The 22,428-nt window shown below is 41.6% G+C and overlaps 2 protein-coding genes across 2 annotated transcripts; both read left to right on the top strand.

Annotated features, from left to right (window-relative positions):
* The first annotated feature begins 12,440 nt into the window (after positions 1 to 12,440).
* Positions 12,441 to 13,064, top strand: LOC138901479 (uncharacterized). Its single transcript, XM_070189247.1, has one exon. The coding sequence runs from the start codon at positions 12,441 to 12,443 to the stop codon at positions 13,062 to 13,064; it is 624 nt and encodes a 207-aa protein (XP_070045348.1).
* Positions 13,065 to 13,112: 48 nt separating this feature from the next.
* LOC138901480 (uncharacterized) lies at positions 13,113 to 13,610 on the top strand. Its single transcript, XM_070189248.1, has one exon. It carries the CDS (start codon positions 13,113 to 13,115, stop codon positions 13,608 to 13,610), a length of 498 nt encoding a protein of 165 aa, XP_070045349.1.
* The last annotated feature ends 8,818 nt before the right edge of the window (positions 13,611 to 22,428 follow it).

Genomic DNA, 22,428 nt, shown 5'->3' on the forward strand with positions numbered 1-22,428 from the left:
TAGTCGACCACATAATAGAATCCAAGATTGCCCCTCTCCTGCCTCACTATGCGGCCATTATGCGTTCCGCAGCATGATTCTGGCGTCGCATAATAGACAGTAGAAATGCATTTTTCTACAAAATGTTTTCCTTTATCCCTCAGTGCATTTTTCCTCAACACGTAAAACCAATTCGGCATCACGAAACATTATTTTCTTTTGCAAAATTTTACGGAGCCTTACATTCTCCCCCACTTAGGATCATTCGTCCTTGAATGAGGGTCAAAATCTGTTATTAGCATCTTATGCAACTTAGTTTTCATACCACATACTAGCAGCCCCAAATTTGACTAACTCCCTAAATTTCCAAAAGTTTCGCCAAAGTTTCCCCTGTAACTGGGACTATCCACCTGTCAGAGAGCCCTAGAAACATACTCTCAAAACATATATATATAATCCAATAACATAACATAACTCATAAAAACACCAACCATGGGCTCACATACAATATATTTAGAAAGAAGCACCTTTACATTACTGAACAAATGATACAAGAATCCATAGGTGACAATTTTATAGAAAGGTTACATAGCTTATACAAACAAGTAAGGATACTTCTTTTTCATCTCTTCTTCGGCCTCCCAAGTAGCCTCTTCAACCTGCTGGTTTCGCCATAACACTTTCACAGAGGCAATTTCTTTATTCCTCAACTTTCGGACTTGCCCAGTTCTTCATTAACCTCAATGGTCTCAACCGAAATAATGAGTGTCGGGTCTTCAACTACTTTCTTCAACATAGATACATGAAACAACGGGTGCACTAGTAACATCTTAGGTGGTAGCTCAAGCTTGTGCGCCATCTGACTGATCCTCTGAATGATTCTGTATGGTCTGACATACCTCGAACTCAATTTCCCTTTCATACCAAATTGCATTACACCCTTCATGGGGGAAGCTTCAAAAATACCCAATCATCTTCTTTGAACTCCAAATCCCTACGACAAACATCTGAGTAGGACTTCTGAGGACTCTGAATAGTCTTCAGCTGCTCCTTAATGATCTTAACTTTTTCCATAACCTTATGCACGAGGTCTGGCCCTATCAACTCTGCTTCCCCAATTTCGAACCACCCATAGGGAGATCGACATCTCCTTCCATATAAAGCCTCGAACGGTGCCATATGAATGCTAGCATGATAGCTATTGTTGTAGGCAAATTCTATGAGTGGTAAATGGTCATCCTAGCCACCTTTGAAGTCTATAACACAAGCATGCAACATATCCTCAAGCGTCTGAATAGTCCACTCTACCTGCCCGTCAGTCTGCGGGTGAAAGGCTGTACTAATATTCATTTGAGTACCCAGACCTTGCTGAAATTTCTTCCAAAAATTCGCCGTGAACTGAGTCCCTTGATCGGAAATGATAGAAACTGGAGTGCCATGCAGCCTGACTATTTCCTGGATATACAACTGAGCATACTGTTCCGCTGTGTTGGTAGCCTTAACCGGCAACAAGTGTGCTGATTTCGTGAGTCGATCCACAATCACCCAAATTGAGGCAAACTTACGAGGAGTGCGTGGTAATCCTACCACAAAATCCATATTAATCATTTCCCACTTTCATGTTGGAATTTCTATATTTTGTGCCAACCCACCAGGCCGTTGATGTTCGGCCTTCACTTGCTGACAATTCGAACACCTTGCCACAAAGTCCGCCACATTCCTTTTCATGTCATTCCACCAATATACTTCCATAAGGTCATGATACATTTTCGTAGAACCTGGGTGCACAGAATACCTAGAAGTGTGAGCCTCAGTCATAATTCTTTCCCGGAGATCATCTACATTTGGAACACATAGACGCCCTTGGTACCTTAGTGTACCATCACCCATTCCAAGAGAAAAGGCCATGGTCTTATGTTTATGAATCCCCTCTTTCAATTGTGCCAACAATGGATCGTTGTATTGCTTCTCCTTGACTTCCACAACAAGTGATGATTTAGCCCTATTTTGCACAATCACCCCTCCTTCACTAGAGTCCGCAAGACGAACTCCTAAACTAGCCAATCAGTGAACTTCCTTGGCCAATGGCCTTTGATATGCCTCCAAGTGAGCCAAACTACCTATAGATTTCCGGCTAAGAGCATCTGCCATAACATTGGCCTTTCCTGGGTGATACAGGATATCGATGTCTTAATCTTTGAGTAACTCAAACCATCTCCTCTGCCTCAGATTCAATTCCTTCTGCTTGAAAATATATTGAAGGCTCTTATGGTCCGTGAATATATCAATATGGTCCCCATATAAATAATGACGCCAAATTTTCAATGCAAATACCACCGCCGCAAGTTCTAAGTCATGTGTTGGATAGTTCTTTTCATGATTCTTGAGTTGCCTAGAAGCATAAGCTATAACCTTGCCATGTTGCATTAATACACACCCAAGTCCAATTCTTGAAGCATCACAATATACCATAAATCCATTTGCACCCTCTGGTAAGGTCAACACTAGTGCCGTAGTCAATCTTGCTTTCATTTCCTGGAAACTCCTTGCAAGGGTAGAAAACCCCTCCATGAATCTTCTGTAATACCCAGCTAAGCCTAAGAAACTGCGAATCTCTGTTGGAGTTGTAGGCCTCGGCCAATTCCTCACAGCCACAGTCCTTTGAGGATCAACCATAATTCCTTCACTAGAGACTACATGGCCCAAGAATGTAACAGATTCAAGCTAGAATTCACATTTCAAAATTTTTACATATAACTCGTGCTGATATAGGGTTTGTAGAAATATCTTGAGATGATCAGCATGGTCCTCCCGACTCCGCGAATAAACAAGAATATCGTCAATAAACACTATCACGAAGGAGTCGAGGAAAGGTTTGAAAACCCGATTCATAAGATCCATGAAAGCTGCTGGGGCATTTGTTAGCCCAAGAGACATCACCAGAAATTCAAAATGCCCATACCGGGTTCTAAAAGCTTTTTTCGGAACATCCTTCTCCCTGATCTTCAATTGGTGATGCCCGGATCATAAATCAATTTTGGAGAAGTACTTAGGACCTTGCAATTGGTCAAACAAGTCATCTATCCTTGGCAGTGGGTACTTATTCTTGATCGTGAACTTGTTAAGCTGCCGATAGTCAATACACTTTCTCAGTGACCCATCTTTCTTCCTTACAAAAAGGACCGGTGCGCCCCAAGGCGACGCACTTGGCCGGATAAAACCCTTTTTTAACAAATCTCTCAATTGTTCCTTTAGCTCCTTCAATTCTGTCGGTGCCATTCTGTAGGGTGGAATAGATATAGGATGCGTGTCTGGCATCACATGAATCCTAAAATCAATCTCCCTGTCTGGTGGGATCCCAGGGAGTTCATTCGAAAAGACTCCCGGAAATTCATTCACAATAGGCACAGACTCAAGCGTATGTGCCTCAGCATCAGTGTCTGTAACCCGGACCGAAGGTAAATACACCTCTTGTTGATCATTTTCGTAGATTTAAAGTAAGAAATAAACCTACCCTCCGGCACTACATCATCACCCTTCCACTCAATAATTGGATCATTTGGAAATTCGAACCTAACAGTTCTAGTTCGGCAATCAAGCTTGGGAAAACATGAATAAAGCCAATCCATCCCCATTATCACCTAAAAATCGACCATTTTCAATTCAATAAGATCAGCCACGATGTCATGACCACGCAACGTGACAACACAATCCCTATAAACTCGCGCGGCCAAAATAGACTCACCAACTGGAGTAGATACAGAGAACGGCTCGTGAAGTTGTTCCGATTCTATCCCAAATTCCATGGTAACATAAGGAGTGACATATGACAAAGTGGAACTGGGATCAATAAGAGCATATACATCATAGGATTGGATAGACAATATACATGTGACAATGTCTGGAAAAGCCTCTGATTCTCGATGCCTCCACATAGCATAAAATCTGCTGGGTCCTCCCGAATTCTGTGCACCACCCCTATCTGCACCACGCCCTGTGGGTGCTGGGTGCCTTGAGTTGGATGTGTTGTGGATGTAGTAGCTACAGAATTAGCTGGTTGCGCCTCACCTCTGCCCATGTATCGGCGGGATGAGCAGCAATCCCTGTGAATGTGACCCCTCACACCACACACATAACATATAGGTAGGTCCATAAAGCAGGCATCAAAGTGCATCCTCCCACACTTAGGTCATGGGAGCCTCTGCTGCTGAAACCTTCTGTGGGGATTACCCTGCTGGTGGGGTCCCCAGTTGCCCTGACTGGGTCCAGATGACTGTGCACCCATCAAAGACTGGGGGAATTATTGGGATGGTCCTGATGACACTCCCCTGAATGCCGACCTACCACCACTACCACCAGAAGAACCACCAAAGTTGCCCACGGACCGGGCCTTGCTGCTACCCTGACGCTCCATTCTATTATTCAATTTGCGGGTCTCTGTGGCTTGATCAAATGCCACCATCTTACCATAGTTCATATCGGAATTCAAGGCAGCTGTAGAGGCCTCATTAATAACCAAGGGGCTAAGGCCCTGTACAAAACGGCGCACTCTAGACCCCCATAGTGGGTAGCATGTGAATAGCATTTTTGGACAGGCGCGCAAACTCCATATAATACTCCCACACATTCATACTACCCTGCTTCAGGCTTTCAAACTTAGCGGCACGGGCTGCCTTAGTTTTGGCAGGCAAGAAATGATTCATAAAGGCATCGATGAACTCACCCTACCTTGCCGGAGGGCTTCCCTCCTCACGGGATTCCTCCCACAACTCAAACCAAGAATAGGCCACCCCCTTCAGGTGGTAGGAGGCCAACTCCACTCCTTCCGTCTCTGTAGCATGCATAATCCGAAGAGTCTTATGCATCTAATGAATGAAATCTTGTGGGTTCTTATTCGGGATCAGTACCCGTAAACACTGGAGGATGTAACTGAAGAAACTTGTTCGCCCTGGAACTAGCAAATTCCCCTGGATGACTGGAAGAAGTAGGCCCAACACTCGATCTCTGGGCCTGAGAAGCCACTATCTGTGTCAACATTTGTATGGCTCCCCTAATATCAACATCAGACACACCAGAATCGGAAGCTTGAGTTGGAGGTGGAATTGGAATATCAGTTGGAGGAACCGTTGCACCTTCTGTGGTAGAATCAAGCAGTGTGGTAACTGGGGGAATATCCTCACCCCTCGGGTGCTCACCCGCATCATCAATTATAGGATCAACTGCCACTCCTGGGGGGGTGACATTGGCTCTTTGGCCCGTTCTTGCCTTCTTCTGAAGTGCTATGTACTTAAAATTAGAGCAACGCATGAGTTAAAGGAGGAACAATCTTACAACCAGCTTTATTGCACGATCAAGAACATGAAAGAAGGGTATTATTCCTAAATGCCCATGTAGCATCCTACTTATATATGTGGTCGACAACATACCGATATAAGGACTCTACTAGACACGGCTCCGAGACATCCTAGGACACTTTAAAACCTTAGGATCTGATACCAAGTTTGTCATGCCCCAAAATCGGGAAGCGCGATCGGTGCTCAACCGAGTGAACCCGACAGAGCAAGCCTATTAGATTTCCTTCTACCCAACTCATCCATGAATGGAGATAATACATATTTTCATAAATTAGACAAAAAGGTGTTCATGTCTACAATACCAATTCATTACCAATAGTTCCATCATTTTTAATGTCTTAAATAGAACAAGTAATACAACCACAACATAACATAGTTTGTCTTTCCCAATAGCAATACACATCCCACACTATGTCTACGGAGCCTTTAAATACCAAAGAGTACAATGATAGTGCCGACAATAAGGCTCCAGATACTCAAAATACGATAACACATACGAAATAAAAGATGCACAACCCCGGAATGAGATGGGGCTCACCAAGTCTGCTGGGAATAATGAGCACCACTATCACTGGTCAATATCCTCTACTGTGGAACCACCTGCATCCATTAAAGATGTAGCACCCTCGGTAAAAGGGGCGTTAGTGCATGTCGAATAGTACTAGTATGAAAACCAAACACCAATTAAGGAATTCGAAAATACAATATAAATATGATGAACCAGTGCGACAATAGAATAACGTAGTTAACCGTTTAAACCAAAGCAAGCTTATCGAGAGCTGTCATTAACATTTATAGAATTTAAGATGAATCCTCTGTAACTATTCCCACAAAAAATGGCCCTGCCGCCTCATCCCAATGTATACGGGTAAAGGTGTAAACACAATACCCCTTTTCACACAAAGCGGCCCTGCTGACGCGCCCCAATATATGTGCGGGTGGAAATGCATCAATGATATCAATACCTACACAAAGCGGCTCTTCCTCCTCACTATAATACAATATGATAAGAGCACTTGAAACATGAATTGAACATATATCTTTGTCACAAAACTTATTCGGAATACTCAACTTGTAATAAATATCTTGGAACTTACAAGGATATTGGGGTTCCAATTCTTAAAGAAGAGTTTAGCCAACATACCTCAATGGAGCTTCCTTAAACTCTAAAATGTTTCGGAATTCTTAGCAACTTTAATCTATTTTAGAAATATAATAAATTTAGCCAAAATTAGGAAGATGCTCATGGTTCTAGCTCATTTGAACATTTTATCAAACACTAGGTGTGCATTAAGGTTTTAAGGTCCTTTTATGGAGGATTCCATCATCCCACAACCCAATCTTTACCATTTTTAGCTAAACAATCTTCCTACACCCTTTGATAACACATGCATGTAAAATAAACAACTCTCATGCCCAAAATTTATCTTGCTAATTACCCATTTCTAGACAAAATTCGAAATTGAGGGTTAGGGTGTAGAATCTTACCTCTAGGATGAAGACCTAGTGAGTTTCCCTTCTTAATCTTTCAAATTTCGAGCAATAATTGAAGAACAATTATTGAGGAACACCTTCTCACTCTAGGGCACTCTCTCTCATTCTAAAATGTCAGATTTTTGCTCAAAAATGGCCCAAAGAATGTATTTAACGAAGTAGGGTCGGGATTTAAAAACTCAAAAATGAAGCTCCGGAACAAGGTTTGCGATCGCATAATCGTTATGTGGACCACATATCGACCGCATAATTGGTGTCCAAAGCTGGCCAAAAATCTGCCTGGGTTTGCGATCACTATGCGGCCCGCAGACTTATTCTGCGATCGCATAATGAACCGCAGAACAATTATGCGGTTGCATAGTTGAATGCGGAATGGCATCCAAGATTTCCCCTCCTGCCTCACTCTGTGGCCATTATGCGGTCCGCAGAGTGATTCTGCGGTCGCATAATGGACCGCAGAAACACATTAATTCAGCATCATGAAACATTATTTTTTTTTTGTAAAATTTTACGAGGCCTTACACTATCGCACATTCCCTTGCGGATATGGTTTACATGGCTACCACCACGACCACACAACCATCATCGAGTGAGGCCATCAGCTTCCAGGTCCAGGACCCAGCTCCGCAACTAGTGGAGCCTCCTACTTTTGCCCCAGACACCACTGTCGAGTCAGAGGATCCACCCACTGCCTCCCTTGTGTCAGCTCGCGGCCCCACAGCCACATCAGATAGTCCAACCCATCCAAGCCCCTAGTGCACCCCAAGAAGCCCCTAAACCTTGCTTTTACTTTTTCAATGCATTTGGGACAATGCATGCTTCAATGTTTGGGGTGGGGTAGAAAGATGACTCTTGCAATGTGTATATAAATTTTAGTCTTGATAGTGTAGATTTGTATATAGTAATGAATTCCCTTTGATGTTTCTTTGTCGGGTTCTTTTCCAAGGGTGTAATAGTAGAACCATGGCCGTAGCATGAAAGCATGTGGTAAGTTTTTATGGAAAAAATTATACCCTTCAAATTTTGTGAATAAATAGTCACTTTTATGAAAATCGAGGCTCGTTCTTTAACGTTGTGCTTACATAGAATCTCAAATTATCATGTGATGAAGCTTTGAATTTCCTTGTATTCATTTGATGGCTGAAATTATGCCGATTCAAGTAGTTCATGCATCTTGAGTGGTGAGAATTTGTGTAAATAATGTATGTGCTCAACTTGTAATGTCTAGAACTTGCCCGATTGATTTCTCAATGCAAATCTTATGTTGATGGTTGGTTGTTTAAAATTCATTCTGATTGCTAACTAATTTTTCGCCAAATTGACCTCTCTTGTGCATTTATTACCCTAGTTGTCCCTCATTGAGCCTTTAAACTTTCCTTTGGCTACCACATTACAAATCGTTACCCCTTTTGTGAAATTACTCCTTCTTTTGAACCCATCCCTCCTTGAAAGTTATGAATGAGGCTTTAAGCCTAAGTTGGGGGTGTTGGTGCAAATTAGGAAACAGTAGAGGAATGTATTATGTGTAAAAGCTAATATTTTGAGGTTGTGTCTTGTGAAGCGAGCGGCTAAGTCAAGAGCCAACGTACCTTTAACAAAAAGCTTTACATTACCTCAAACCATGTAATACTCACTCTTTCGAAAAAATGAAATGGTGAGAGAATGTGGTAAGGCAAGAAACTAGGGAGTGATCATGAACTACAAGGTGGTTTGATAGTATATACTAGATATCAACAAGGGCAATGTGTGCTATTCGTGAAAGAATTTGTGTATCGTTCAAGCAGGGTATAGTCATTATATTCCCAAATATTCATCCAACCCATCCCAAAGCCTGCACTACAACTCGTAAAAAGTCCTTTTTGATTTACAACCAATTATTCCTGAGTTAGCGATGCGTTAAAATAAGGGCAAGCATATAGACTGATACTTGTAGCACTTAGCTTTCTTTCTAAATGCATGAGTGTTTGATTGTATCCCATGTACATATTTGTATTTGTTGAGTTGGTGATTTTCTTTGCTGTGAGAATGCATGAATTGCAAGAGTTAGCAAAAGTTAGGATTTTCGAAGTACGATGCAAGTGCATATCTAGCTATTAGTAGCATTCTGTCATTGCTTTTGAGGCTCAAAACTCACAAACTTATTATTTGAACATTTAAACGATCTTTGTCATTGTTGAAGGGAAAATAAAAGAAGTTACATGCTTTATAGCTAACAGTTAGCACCATCCATAGTCATTGTTATATTGTTATCGGTCTGAAGTAGATTGGTAATTAGTAGGGTGACTTTTTAGTTGCTTGAGAGCAAGCAGGAGTCTAAGTTGGGGGTGTTGATGTGCCGTAGAAATATGGCACTTTTGATAATAATTACATAGACTTTAACTCATCTTTTAAAGCATTGTAAGTCATGTCTTATGTAGTTTGCGATGATTTCTTCGCAAATGCGATGGTTCACAATTGCGAAGTCTGCAGCTGATCAAAAGGGCTGAAAGTCGGGATTTCATCTCTTATACTCTCATTTTAGAACCCCTAGACTTGGTAGGAGGCGATTTGGAGAGGGGATTTTCATCTACAAACTTTGGGTAAGTGATTATAATCTATTTCCAACTATATTCCATCAATATATCTTAGATTTTAATATCAAAATCATGTGAATCAAACTGAAAATTTGTGAAACTTTGTCAAGTTTTTGAAAAATAAGAATTTGAGTTTTGAGAGTCAATTTGGACTCGGATTTGAAACTAATCACATATATGAACTCGTGGGGTTATGGGTAGTGAGAATCTACCATTGGACCCGGGTTTTGACCGGGCGAGCCCCGGGTTGACATTTGTTGACTTTTTGGGAAAAGTGTAAAGATCTTAGCCTTATCTATTGTAATTGATTTCCCTTGTATTGTTTGATGATATTAGGTCGATTTTGGTTAGATTGGAGCCGCATGGAGGCGGATTTTAGGGGAAAAGCTATTTCCGAGGGTTGAATTAGCTTAGTTGAGGTAAGTATCTTGCCTAACTTTGTGTAGGGGAACTACTCATTAGGATTTGGGATTGATTGTGTAATTTGTGCTATGTGAAAGCTGTATACGCAAGGTGAGGAGTGGGTACACGGGTTGTATATGGTAATTGACCGGTTTAGGCTACTTAGACTCTTCCCAATTTTTAATTGAATTGTCATATCATGTTCTAAATTTTCACAGTCAATCTATTCTTACTTGTGTTAGTCTATCCTTGCATGCCTTAAATGACTTTTTTAATGCTAGTTCTACATCCTACTTGATAAATGGCTCTCATGCTTTAGTTGAACTTTTTGCCTCTTTTATTGTTACATGTTATCTCTTTCATTGGTTATTATCACTATTTGAAGTCATTGTACATGTTATCTCTTTCATTGTTGATTATCACTTTTTGAAGTCATTGTACATGTTATCTCTTTCATTGTTGATTACCATCATTGGAACTCACTATTATACGTTATATCTTCCATTGTGAGTTATTCTTATTTAATATCGTGGTTATACATTATCTTGCTTATTTTGAGTTAATTGTGTTGAAGTTGTGAAAGTTGTTATCACATTGAGGCAAAGTTGTTTATTGTTGAGCTATCCTTCTTGTTGAAAAATTTACATTCACTGCTTTTGGTGATATTTTTGTACCCATTGTGGTTGAGCTATGGGCTATTGTTGTTGAAACATTAATATTGTTGATTATTGACAAGTTGTGGCATATGGGCACTTGTTGTACGAGTTGTTATTGTGATGTAATATTGACGCGCATGCGGCGGTATAAGGATAGGGGTTAATGTACATACGGTGGCATAAGGTAGGACTTATGTGCATGTTGTTTGTAAGGAAAATACATGAAGCCACACGACGTCATAAGGTGGGCTAAAGTGTGTGTAGCTATTTTGGAAAAATATTTTTCAAAATTATTTAAATGTAAGGCTCACACGGCGGTATAAGGGAAAATTGAGATTGAAATTGTGAAATGTGAATACGACGTGGTACCTCGTTGTGATTCTTGTTATTTATCTCATGTTGTAAGAGTTCTTGGTGGGAACACTTCTTGTTGTTTTGTTCTTCCTTGTTCTATCAGTTATTGTCTGCATATGTTCATTGTTGTTCTCTTTAATTGATTCCTTTATGTTATTTCCATGCTTAATATTCCGGTATTAGTTCATGTTATTAATTTGTTTCGTATCAGTTATATCTCCGCCTTCCATTATTTATCATTATTATGTTTTCATGTTGTTTATTTATATCCTATTAGGTGTCTTGACCTAGCCTCATCACTACTCTACCGAGGTTAGGCTTGATACTTACTGGGTACCATTGTGGTGTACTCATACTACACTTCTGCACATCTTTTTGTGCAGATTCAGGTACGTCTACTCGTGCCGGAAGTTAGTGATCGATAGTTAGCTTCTTTACGGAGACTTCAAGGTATACCTGCTCGCCGTCTGCAAGCCTCAGAGTCACCTTCCCTTATCTTTAATTCCTGTTGTATTTTCTTTCAGACGGTGATGTAGTAGACATTCTAGTTTACTCTGTAAAGCTTATGACTCAGTTCCAGCGGTTTTGGGAAGTGTGTTTTTGAGATTCTATTTGAGAAGATTAGATCAGTTTATCATGCTTGATTTAGTATTTTGTTAATTATTTCTGTCAAATTATTATTAAATGTTAGGCTTACCTAGTCATAGAGACTAGGTACCATCACGATATCCTACGGTGGGTAATTGGGGTTGTGACAAGTTGGTATCAGAGCTCTAGGTTCATAGGTGTTACGAGTCATAAGCAGGTTTTGTAGAGTCTTACGGATGGGTAGAAAGACGTCTGTACTCATCTTTGAGAGGCTACGGAACTGTTAGGAAAATTTTACTTCTTTGATTCCTTATCGTGCGAATTGGTTGACTTCGAAAACTGAATCTTTGACTTTCTATTCTCTCATAGATTGTGAGGACACGCACTGTTGGATCCGACGATCAGACACCTGTGCCCCCGCTAGAGCCGCGAGAGGCCGGGTCTAGTGCAAAGGTCAAGGAGGGCCATGTTGTGGAGCAAGAGCACCTGCCCGAACTGCGACAAAGGAGCCTCTAATAGCTCCAGTTAGGGGGTAGGCACCCGAGGCACCTGTTGCTAACCCTGCACTTTAGGAGACCCTCGCATATTTCTTGAGCAGGATCAGTACCTTAGCTCAGGCGGGGTTTATTCCACTTGCACATGCCACATCTCAGGCTGGGGGAGGAACTTAGACTCCTGCGGCCCGTACTCCAAAGCAGCAGGTCCATGTTGATTAGGTCCTAGAGGTCATACTAGTACAGACTATTATTCCAGTTCAGCCCGCAGTTATGGCAGTAGTATCTAAGGAGGAGGAGCTTAGACTTGAGAGGTTCAAGAAGTATCACCCTCCTACTTACAGTAGTTTAGCTTCAGCGGATGCACATGGTTTTCTAGAGGAGTGCCACCGTATTGTCTGCACCATAGGTATTGTGGAGACAAGCGGAGTTGCTTTTACTACATTCCAGCTGTTAGGAGCAGCGTATCAGTGGTGTCGAGTTTATGATGAGGGTAGCCCAGCCGATATAGCTTCACTTACATAGACTCAGTTTTTAGAGTTATTCATGAGAGAGTTCATTCCTCATACCCTTAGGGATGCATGGCATGCAAAGTTTGAGAAGCTTCACCAAGGTACTATGACAGTGTCCGAGTATGCTATCCTATTAAATGGTTTTTCCAGACATGCACCTGCCTTGGTTTCTATAGTCAAAGAGCGAGTCCGTCGATTTAGCGAGGGGCTCAACTATGGTATTAGATTCAGCATAGCTAGAGAGTTGAAGACCTATACCCCATATCAACAAGTGGTAGATATAGCACGGAGGTTGGAGTGTATGCGGGGCCATAAGAGAGAGGACAGGGGAGGCCAAGGGCCTCTAGGTACTAGAGGGTTTAGTGGTGGTCACGCTACTGATACAGCCCATCATGGCAGAGGCTCTATGAGCCGTCTAGTTCACTCAGCACTTCCAGCTTCTAGTGGTGCTCCGCTTATTTCGAGGTCTCGGGTTGCACACTTTGCTCAGCCACTTTCTAGTGCACCTCTTGCACGGGATGCCTTCAGCGGTCAGTACTGCCGACCAGGACCAAGCCAGTCCCAGCAGCCACACCCACCGAGAGCTTGTTTTGAGTGTGGTAATATCCGTCACATGTTTAGAGACTGCCCTAGACTCTGGAGGGGTGTACCTCCATAGACTACTCAGGCTCCTTGAATTCAGTCAGGTCCATAGACTTCTCAAGCCATGGTTGCTACCCTTAGTGCCGCTCCACCCGCACAGCCAGCTAAGGGTGGGGGACGGGTGGGTAAAGGCCTCCCTAGAAGGGGAGGCCAGGCAAGATTCCATGCTTTTCCAGGTATTATGGAGGCTGCCGCTTCAGACGCAGTCATTACAGGTGTGGTTCCAATTTGCCATAGAGGTGCATCAGTTTTACTTGATTCGGGATCCACTTATTCATATGTGTCATCTTACTTTGCTCTGTATTTGGAGATATCTCTTGATTCTTTGAGTTTTCATGTTTATGTGTCCACGCATGTGGGAGATTCTATTATTGTGGAGTGTGTGTATCGGTCGCGTTTAGTTGTTATTGGTGGTTTTGAGACCAGAGTTGATCTATTGTTACTTTGTATAATAGACTTTGATGTCATCTTGGGCATGGACCAGTTGTCGCCCTATCATGTTATTCTGGATTGTCATGCCAAGACTATGACATTGGCTATGCCAGGGTTGCCACGGTTATAGTTGAGGGGTGTATTGGATTATGTTCCTAGCAGGGTTGTGTCATTTCTAAAGGCTCATTGGATGGTTGAGAAGGGGTGTGATGCTTATCTAGCCTTTCTGAGAGATGCCAGTGCTGATACTCCTACAATTGAGTTAGTTTCAGTAGTGAGATACTTCCCATATGTATTTGCAGCAGATCTTTTGGGCATGCAGTCCAATAGGGATATCAATTTTGGTGTTGACTTATTGCCGGGCACTCAGCCCATTTCTATTCCATTATATTGTATGACCCTAGCGAAGTTGCAGGGGTTAAAGAAGCAATTGCAAAAGTTGCTTGATAAGGGTTTCATTCAGCCTAGTGTGTCGTTGTGGTGTGCTCCAGTCTTGTTTGTGAAGAAGAAGGATGGTTCTATGTGCATGTGTATTGATTATCGGCAGTTGAACAAGATTACAATGAAGAACAAGTATCTGTTACCCCGCATTGATGGCTTATTTAATCAGATAGAGGGTGCCAGAGTGTTCTCAAATATTGATTTGCGGTCAGGTTATTATTAGCTAAAGATTCGTGATCCGAATATTCTGAAGACTGTCTTTTGGACTCGGTATGGTCACTACGAGTTCCTTGTGATGTCATTTGAGCTGACCAACTCCCCAACAACATTTATGCACCTGATGAATAGTGTAAATCCAGCCATATCTTGATTCATTCATCATTGTTTTTATTGATGACATCTTGGTGTACTCCTGCAGCCGAGACGATCATGAGTAGCACATAAGGATCATGCTCCAGACCTTGAGAGAGAAGAAGTTGTATGTAAATTTCTCAATGTGTGAATTCTGGCTTGATTCGGTGGCATTTTTGGGTCATGTAGTATCGAGTGAGGGGATCAAGGTAGATCCGAAGAAGATTGAAGCAGTGCAAAGTTGGCCTAGACAGTCTTTAGCTACTGAGATTCTTAGTTTCCTTAGTTTGGCCTGGTATTATCGCCATTTCATAGAAGGTTTCTCATTTATTGTTGTACCTATGACCAGATTGACCCAGAAGGGTGCTCCTTTCAAATGGCCCGAGGAGTGTGAGGAAAGCTTTCAAAAGCTCAAGACTGCTTTGACTACAGCCCCATTGTTGGTGTTGCCTACGGGTTCAAGGCCTTACACTGTGTACTGTGATGTGTTATGTGTTGGCCTTGGTGCGGTGTTGATGCAAGACGGTAGGGTAATTGCCTATGCATCACGGTAGCTAAAGACTCATGAGAAGAATTATTCGGTCTACGACTTGGAATTGATAGCTATTGTGCATGCACTGAAGATCTGGCGGCATTATTTGTACGGTGTCCCTTGTGTGGTCTTTACCGACCATCATAGTCTACAACATCTGTTCAAATAGAAAGTTCTTAACCTACGACAGTAGAGATCGTTGGAGTTGCTTAAAGACTATGATATCATTATTCTATATCATTCCGGGAAGGCCAATGTGGTGGCCGATGCCTTGAGTAGAAAGGCAGAGAGCTTAGGTAGTTTAGCACATCTACTGGCAGTAGAGAGGCCACTAGCCATGGATGTTCAGGCCTTGGCCAACCAGTTTGTTAGATTGGATGTTTTGAAGCTCAGTCGAGTTCTTGCTTGCATGATTTCTTGGTCTTCTTTATATGATCGCATCAGAGAGCGTCACTATGACGACCCCTATTTTTTGTCCTTAAGGACATGATATAGCACGGCGATGCCAAAGAGGTTTCTATCAGATATGCCGGTGTGTTGCGGATGCAGGGCCGATTATGTGTGCCCAATGTGGATGGGTTGCATGAGTTGATCCTTCAGGTGGCTCACAGTTCGTGATACTCCATTCATCTGGGTGCCGCAAAGATGTATAAACATTTGAGACAGCACTATTGGTGGAGGAGAATGAAGAAAGACATAGTGGAGAATGTAGCTCGGTTCCTAAATTATCAGCAGGAGAAGTATGAGCATCAGAGTCCGAGCGGTTTGCTGCAGAGACTTGAGATTCTCGAGTGGAAATAGGAGCATGTTACCATGCACATCATTGTTGGACTCCCACAGACTCAAAAAAAATTTGACGTTGTATGGGTGATTGTGGACAGGTTGACCAAGTCGGCTCATTTTATTCCGGTAATGACCACATATTCTTCAGTGCAGCTAGCTCAGATCTATATCTGGGAGATTTTCCAACTTCATGGCATGCTGTTATCCATCATTTTTGACCGAGACATGCAGTTCACATCGCATTTTTAGAGAGTTGTGCAGCGTGAGTTAGGCACACAGTTGAGTTGAGTACATCATTTCACCCCTAGATGGATGGAAAATCCGAGCGCACCATTCAAATTTGGAGAATATGCTTCGTGCTTGTGCTATGGATTTCGAGGGTTCTTGGGATCAGTTCTTGCCGCTTGCGGAATTTTCCTACAACAGCTATCAATCGAGTATTCAGATGGCTCTTTATGAGTCCCTATATGGGAGACCGTGTCGTTCTCCAGTTGGTTGGTTTGAGCCGGGAGAGGCTAAGTTATTAGGCATAGATTTGGTTCGCGATGCCTTGAAGAAGGTCAAGTTGATCCAGGATCCGCTTCGTACAGCACAATCTAGACATAAGAGTTATGCGGATTGGAAGGTTCGTGATGTTGCATTCATGGTTGGAGAGCGAGTTTTGCTTCGGGTTTCACTGTGAAGGGTGGGATGAGGTTCGGGAAGAAGGGCAAGTTGAGCCCTAGGTATATCGGACCTTTTGAGATCCTTGAGAGGATTGGTGAGGTGGCCTACAAGCTTGCATTGCCACCTAGTTTGTCTACGGTTCATCCGGTGTTCCATGTTTCTATGCTCTGAAGTATCACGATAAACCGTCTCATGTTTTAAACTTCAGCTCGGTCCAATTGGACAAGGATTTGACTTATATTGAAGAGTCGGTGGCTATCTTGGACAGACAAGTCCGGAAGTTGAGATCAAAGAACATTGCTTCAGTGAAGGTTCAACAACCGAGCATGACATGCGGAGTCGTTATCCTCATCTATTCATCACTTCAGGTATGTCCTTGTGCACGTTCAAGGACGAACGTTTGTTTTAAGAAGGGGAGAATGTAATGACCCGATCGGTCATTTTGTGTAATTGGGTACTGTTTTCCCTTTTGATTCTTCACACATGTGTGTTTATGGTTGTATCACTTGCGGGGTTGGTTAGTTTCGTTCTGGGAAGCTTTCGGGTTTATTTTGACCCTTTGATTCTTGACTTCGAAGCTTAAATTAGAAATGTTGACCAAACTTTGACATTTGTGAAAACGACCCTGGAACGGTATTTTAATGGATCTGATAGCTTCTTATCGTGATTTCAGACTTGTGCGTATGCCCGGAATTGATTTCGAAAGTCTGTAAGTTGATTTGTGTTGTTTTCCCAAAATTTATCAATTTTAGGTTAAAAAATTAGACCGTAGGTTGACATTTAGCTATTCAGATGTTTAGTTGTAATTCTAGAGATTCTTGAAAGTTACTTTTAAACTTATGTGTTTTAGTGTTCGATTCGTAGTTTTAGGTGTTATTTTTGTGTTTTGATCGCGCGAGTAAGTTCGTATGATGCTTAGACTTGTATGGATATTTTGTTTGGAGCCCCGGGGGATCGGATGAGTTTCAGACATGTTTCGGAAGATTTTGAACTGAAATGCAGAATCTAGTGTGTTGATGCTTCAGGTATCGCATTTGCAAACACCAAGTTTGCAATTGCGAGCTTAGCAGGAGCCTCATGTATCAAATTTTGTGATACTTGGCTCGCAATTGCGAAGTGACTTAGGATTTTGGGTAGCTGGCATTTGCGACGACTAATCTATCGCTTTTGCGTAGGGACAGGGTTCGCATTTGTAAACCCATTTCTCGCAATTGCGTAGTCCACGTAGGCTGGTCAAAGGCCGCATTTACGATAAGTTCTTCGCACATGCGAGGGTTGGCAATTGCGAAGTCTGCAGCTGATCAAAAGGGCTGGAAGTCGGGATTTCATCTCATATTCTCTGATTTTAGAACCCTAGACGCAGCATGCAATTTGGAGAGGGAATTTTCATCTACAAGCTTTGGGTATTTGATTCTAATATATTTCCAACTATATTCCATCAATATATCATAGATTTTAACATCAAAATCACGTGAATCAAAGTGAAAATTTGTGAAACTTTTTTATGTTTTTTAAAAATAAGAATTTGGGTTTTGAGAGTCGATTTGGAATCAGATTTAGAAACTAATCACATATATAAACTCGTGGGGTTATGGGTAATCGGAATCAACCATTGGACCCGGGTTTTGACCGGGCTAGCCCTGGGTTGACTTTTGTTGACGTTTTGGGAAAAGTGTTAAGATCTTAGCTCTATCTATTGTAATTGATTTCCCTTGCATTATTCGATGAAACTAAGTCGATTTTTGTTAGATTTGAGTCGTGTGGAGATGAATTTTAGGGGAAAAGCTATTACGAGAGTTGAATTGGCCTAGTTGAGGTAAGTTTCTTGCCTAACTTTGTGTGGGAGAACTACCCCTTAGCATTTGGGATTGATTGTGTCATTTTTGCTATGTGAAATCCGTGTACGCAAGGTGACAAGTGTGTGCATGTGTTGTATGTGGTAATTGACCAGTTTAGGCTACTTAGACTCTTCCCATGCTTTAATTGAATTGTCATATCATGTTATAAATTCTCATAGTCAATCTTTTCTTACTTGTGTTAGCCTATCCATGCATGCCTTAAATGACTTTGTTAACCCTTGTTCTGCATCCTACTTGATAAATTGCTCTCATGCTTTGGTTGAACTTGTTGCCTCCTTTATTGTTACATGTTATCTCTTTCATTATTGATTGTCATTATTTGTAGTCATTGTACATGTTATCTCTTTCATTGTTGATTATCACTATTTGAATTCATTGTACATGTTATCTCTTCCATTGTTGATTTCCATAATTTGAAGTCATTGTTATACGTTATATTTTCCATTGTGAATTATTCTTATTTGATATCATGGTTACACATTATCTCTCTTATTATTGAGTTATTGGTGTTGAAGTTGTGAAAGTCGTTATCATGTTGCGACGAAGTTGTTTATTGTTGAGATATCTTTCTTGTTGAAAATTTACATTCATTGCTTTTGTTGATATTCTTGTACCCATTGTGGTTTAGCCATGGACTATTTTTGTGGAAATATTGATATTGTTCATTATTGGCAAGTTATGGCATATGGGCACTTGTGGTGCGAGTTGTTAGTGTGATGTAATATTCACGCGCATGCGGCAGTATAAGGATAGTGGTTAAGGTGAATGCAGTGGAATAAGATGGGACTTATGTGCGTGTGCCTTGTAAGGGAATTACGTGAAGTCACGCGGCATCATAAGGTGGGCTAAAGTGCATGTAGCTATTTCGGGAAAAATATTTTTCAAAACTATTTAAATGTAAGGCTCACGCGGCGGTATAAGGTAAGATTGTGATTGAAATTGAGAAATGTGAATACGATGTTGTACCTTAGTTGTGATTCTTGTTAGAAACGAGGCGGTACCTCGGTTGTGATTCTTATGGTGCACGAGGCGGTACCTCGTTGTGGTTCTTGTTGTTTATCTCATGTTGCAAGAGTTTTTGGTGGGAACACTTCTTGTTGTTTTGTTCTTCCTTGTTCTATCAGTTATTGTCCACATAAGATCATTGTGGTTCTCTTTAATTGATTCATTTATGTTATTTCCATGCTTAAAATTTCGGTATTAGTTCACTGTAAGACCACGTAAATATTTCACCTAAAATCCGGGGTTTCGTAATACCGGTTTAGAAGTGTAGGGCATTTCTGCGGTCTATTATGTGGTGGCAGAACTGGTCTGTGAACCGCATAGCGGCTGCAGACTGAAGCAGAGAGCTCGGCAAAATTTTGGACCATTATGTGGTCCATTATAAGGCCGCAGAAGCATTACATAACCCATCGTAGACCCAACAAGAAAATTTCCGAAAGGAAGTTCTGCGGCGCATTATGCGAAAGCAGAACAGGTCAGCAGACCACAGACTGGTCGCAGAGTGGGGCAGACTTGCCCAGTTCCGGAGGGCCATTATGCGGCTCATTTTGCGACCGCAGAAGCATTATACGGTCGCATATGCGACCGCAGATCTGTGACGGGGCTTCATTTTTCTAATTTTATAACCCGACCCCCATTCTGTTTATCTAGCCTAAGGGTTCATTTATGGCAGATCACTTGTCATTTTAGAGAGAGGAGAGAACTATTCTAGAGAGAGGAAAGGGAGGGTTAAGGATTTCACTAACCTACCTTGATCGAACCTTGGGATTGCATCGAAAGGAACTTGCTAGGGTTTCAAAGAGGTAAGAATCTCTTTTCCCAATTCTTCAATTGCGAGTTTGGGGTTGATTATGGGTGATAAGGAGTAGATTTATCACATACAAGAGCTAATAGGGCTTGTGGGGAAGTTTTTGAACAATCTTGGGTGGTTTTGTTGTTGAATTGATTGAGGGAAAGGTTGGGTCATAGTTGTAATAGCCCTTGTCATACGAATTTCCCTAATCGTGCTTCTAACCCCTCCTCTATAGATTGGCATCATTAGGAGTGTTGGGACATTATTGTTGTATTACAAAAATCTCTTTCGAGGTATGATGGCTAAACATTTTTCTTAGAATTGAACCCCACAATACCCTTGTAAGTCCCGTGATGCTTATTATAAATTGAATTATTCCAAATAAGCCTTGTGTCAAAACAAATAGTCATTCAATATGTATTCCAAAGATCCTTGTTATGTCGAGTTATTGTTTGAGAATGTGGTTTAAGTATGGGTGGTGTGTTATTATGTTATGAGTTAAAAACGTGACTCTAATGAAAGATATCATGTCAAATTGTATGAGAAATCACATATGCCTAAAACCCAAAATTGCTCAAATATGTGTTTAAAGTCTTAATTTGAAAGGCCTTGTTGTTGATTATCCATAATGATATTTGAAAGTGAAAGGAGAGAACATGAAATATGATGTGCGGCCAACGTGCCAAGAATAATGTTGTGTCATGGCCATTGGTGCCAATGAAATGAATCATATACAAAAGATTACGAAATAAGTGGTAAATCCTTTTAATAGTAAATGTCTTGGGAGTATCGATTAACCACCGAGGAAGGGTAGGTCGAAATAACCTATCCCTGAAAATACATGTCCCGGTGTAGGAGTGATTGAGGGGTAAATTCCCGTGACAATGTGATAAGGTTGTTTCCCCTTATATGGGATGAGGTTGATGTGTTGGGTTGTTTCCCCTTAAATGGGATGAGATTATTGCTAGCAAGATGTGATGTGTTGTCGACCCACACGGCATTGTGGTGAGACGTCTTAGCCGGTCGGGCTGAGATCAGACGTCATGCCGCGCACATGGTTGTATTGTGAGTGTATGTCTCGGGGTGAGACGGCTTAGCCGGTCGGGATGAGATCGGACGTCAAGCCGCGCACATGGTGGTATTATGAGTGTATATCTCGGGGTGAGACGGCTTAGCCGATCGGGCTGAGATTGGACTCCGTGCTAAAACACGATGGTATATCGGTGCTAAAGATCTCCTAACTTAAAATACTGAAATTTACTTTTCCCTAACTTGTCACCTTGTTACCATTTGATCCTCTTATTGATTTCCAGTTTCCTTCTCTATTTATTGTTATTCGTTCTATTGAGAGGGTGCTTAGTTTTACATACTAGTACTATTCCATATGTACTAACGTCCCTTTTGCCGAGGGCGCTGCATCTTTAATGGATGCAGGTGGTATTTATCAGTGATAGCAGCACACCCTCTCCTCAGCTGACTTGGTGAGCCCCACTTCATTTCGGGGTCCTGTATCTCTTATCCTTTGAACATAGCATTTTGAGGTATAGCCGGGGCCTTGTTGCCGGCACTGTCATAGCGCTCTTTTCTTCCTATTAGAGGCTCCGTAGACATAGTGTGGGTTGTATCTATTTTTGGGAAGGTTAAACTAAAAATGTTGTAATCGTATCATTTGTTCAACTTTAACTATGATTGTACAATGCACTGTTTGAAGACTTGTTAATGATGTAACTAATGGAAATGAACTGGTGTTGTTCACTTGACTTCTTACTGATTAGTTAAGGAAATGTATTATTCTCTTTATTTATGGGTGAGTTGCGTAGACGACACTGTGCAGGCTTGCTCGACCGGGGTAACTCTATTGAGCGCCGGTCGCGCTCCCCAAGGTTGGGGCATGACATTCACGTTATTAACTTTTTTCGTATTAGTTATATCCTTGCCTTCCATTATTTATCATTATTATGTTTTCATGCTGTTTATTTATATCCTAGTAGGTGTCTTGACTTGGCCTCATCACTACTCTATCGAGGTTAGGCTTGATACTTACTAGGTACTGTTGTGGTGTACTCATACTACGCTTTTGCATATCGTTTTGTCCAGTTCTAGGTACGTCTGCTCGTACCGGAAGTTAGTGATCGATAGTTAGCTGCTTTACGGAGACTTCAAGGTATACCTCCTCGCCGTCTGCAGGCCTCGGAGTTACCTTCCCTTATCTTTAATTCCTGTTGTATTTTCTTTCAGACGGTGATGTAGTAGACATTCTAGTTTACTCTGTAAAGCTTATGACTCAGTTCTACCGATTTTGGGAAGTGTGTTGTTGAGATTCTATTTTAGAAGATTATATCAGTTTATCAAGCTTGCTTTAGTATTTTGATAATTATTTCTGTCAAATTATTATTAAATGTTAGACTTACCTAGTCGTAGAGACTAGTTGCCATCACGATCCTAAAGAGGGTAATTGGGGTTGTGACAGGCGCGGCTGAAGATGTGCGGACCGCAAATATGTTCTGCGGCCCATTTTGCA

The sequence above is a fragment of the Nicotiana tomentosiformis genome, chromosome 11 (genome assembly GCF_000390325.3).
Source record: "Nicotiana tomentosiformis chromosome 11, ASM39032v3, whole genome shotgun sequence".
NCBI classification, from domain to species: domain Eukaryota; kingdom Viridiplantae; phylum Streptophyta; class Magnoliopsida; order Solanales; family Solanaceae; genus Nicotiana; species Nicotiana tomentosiformis.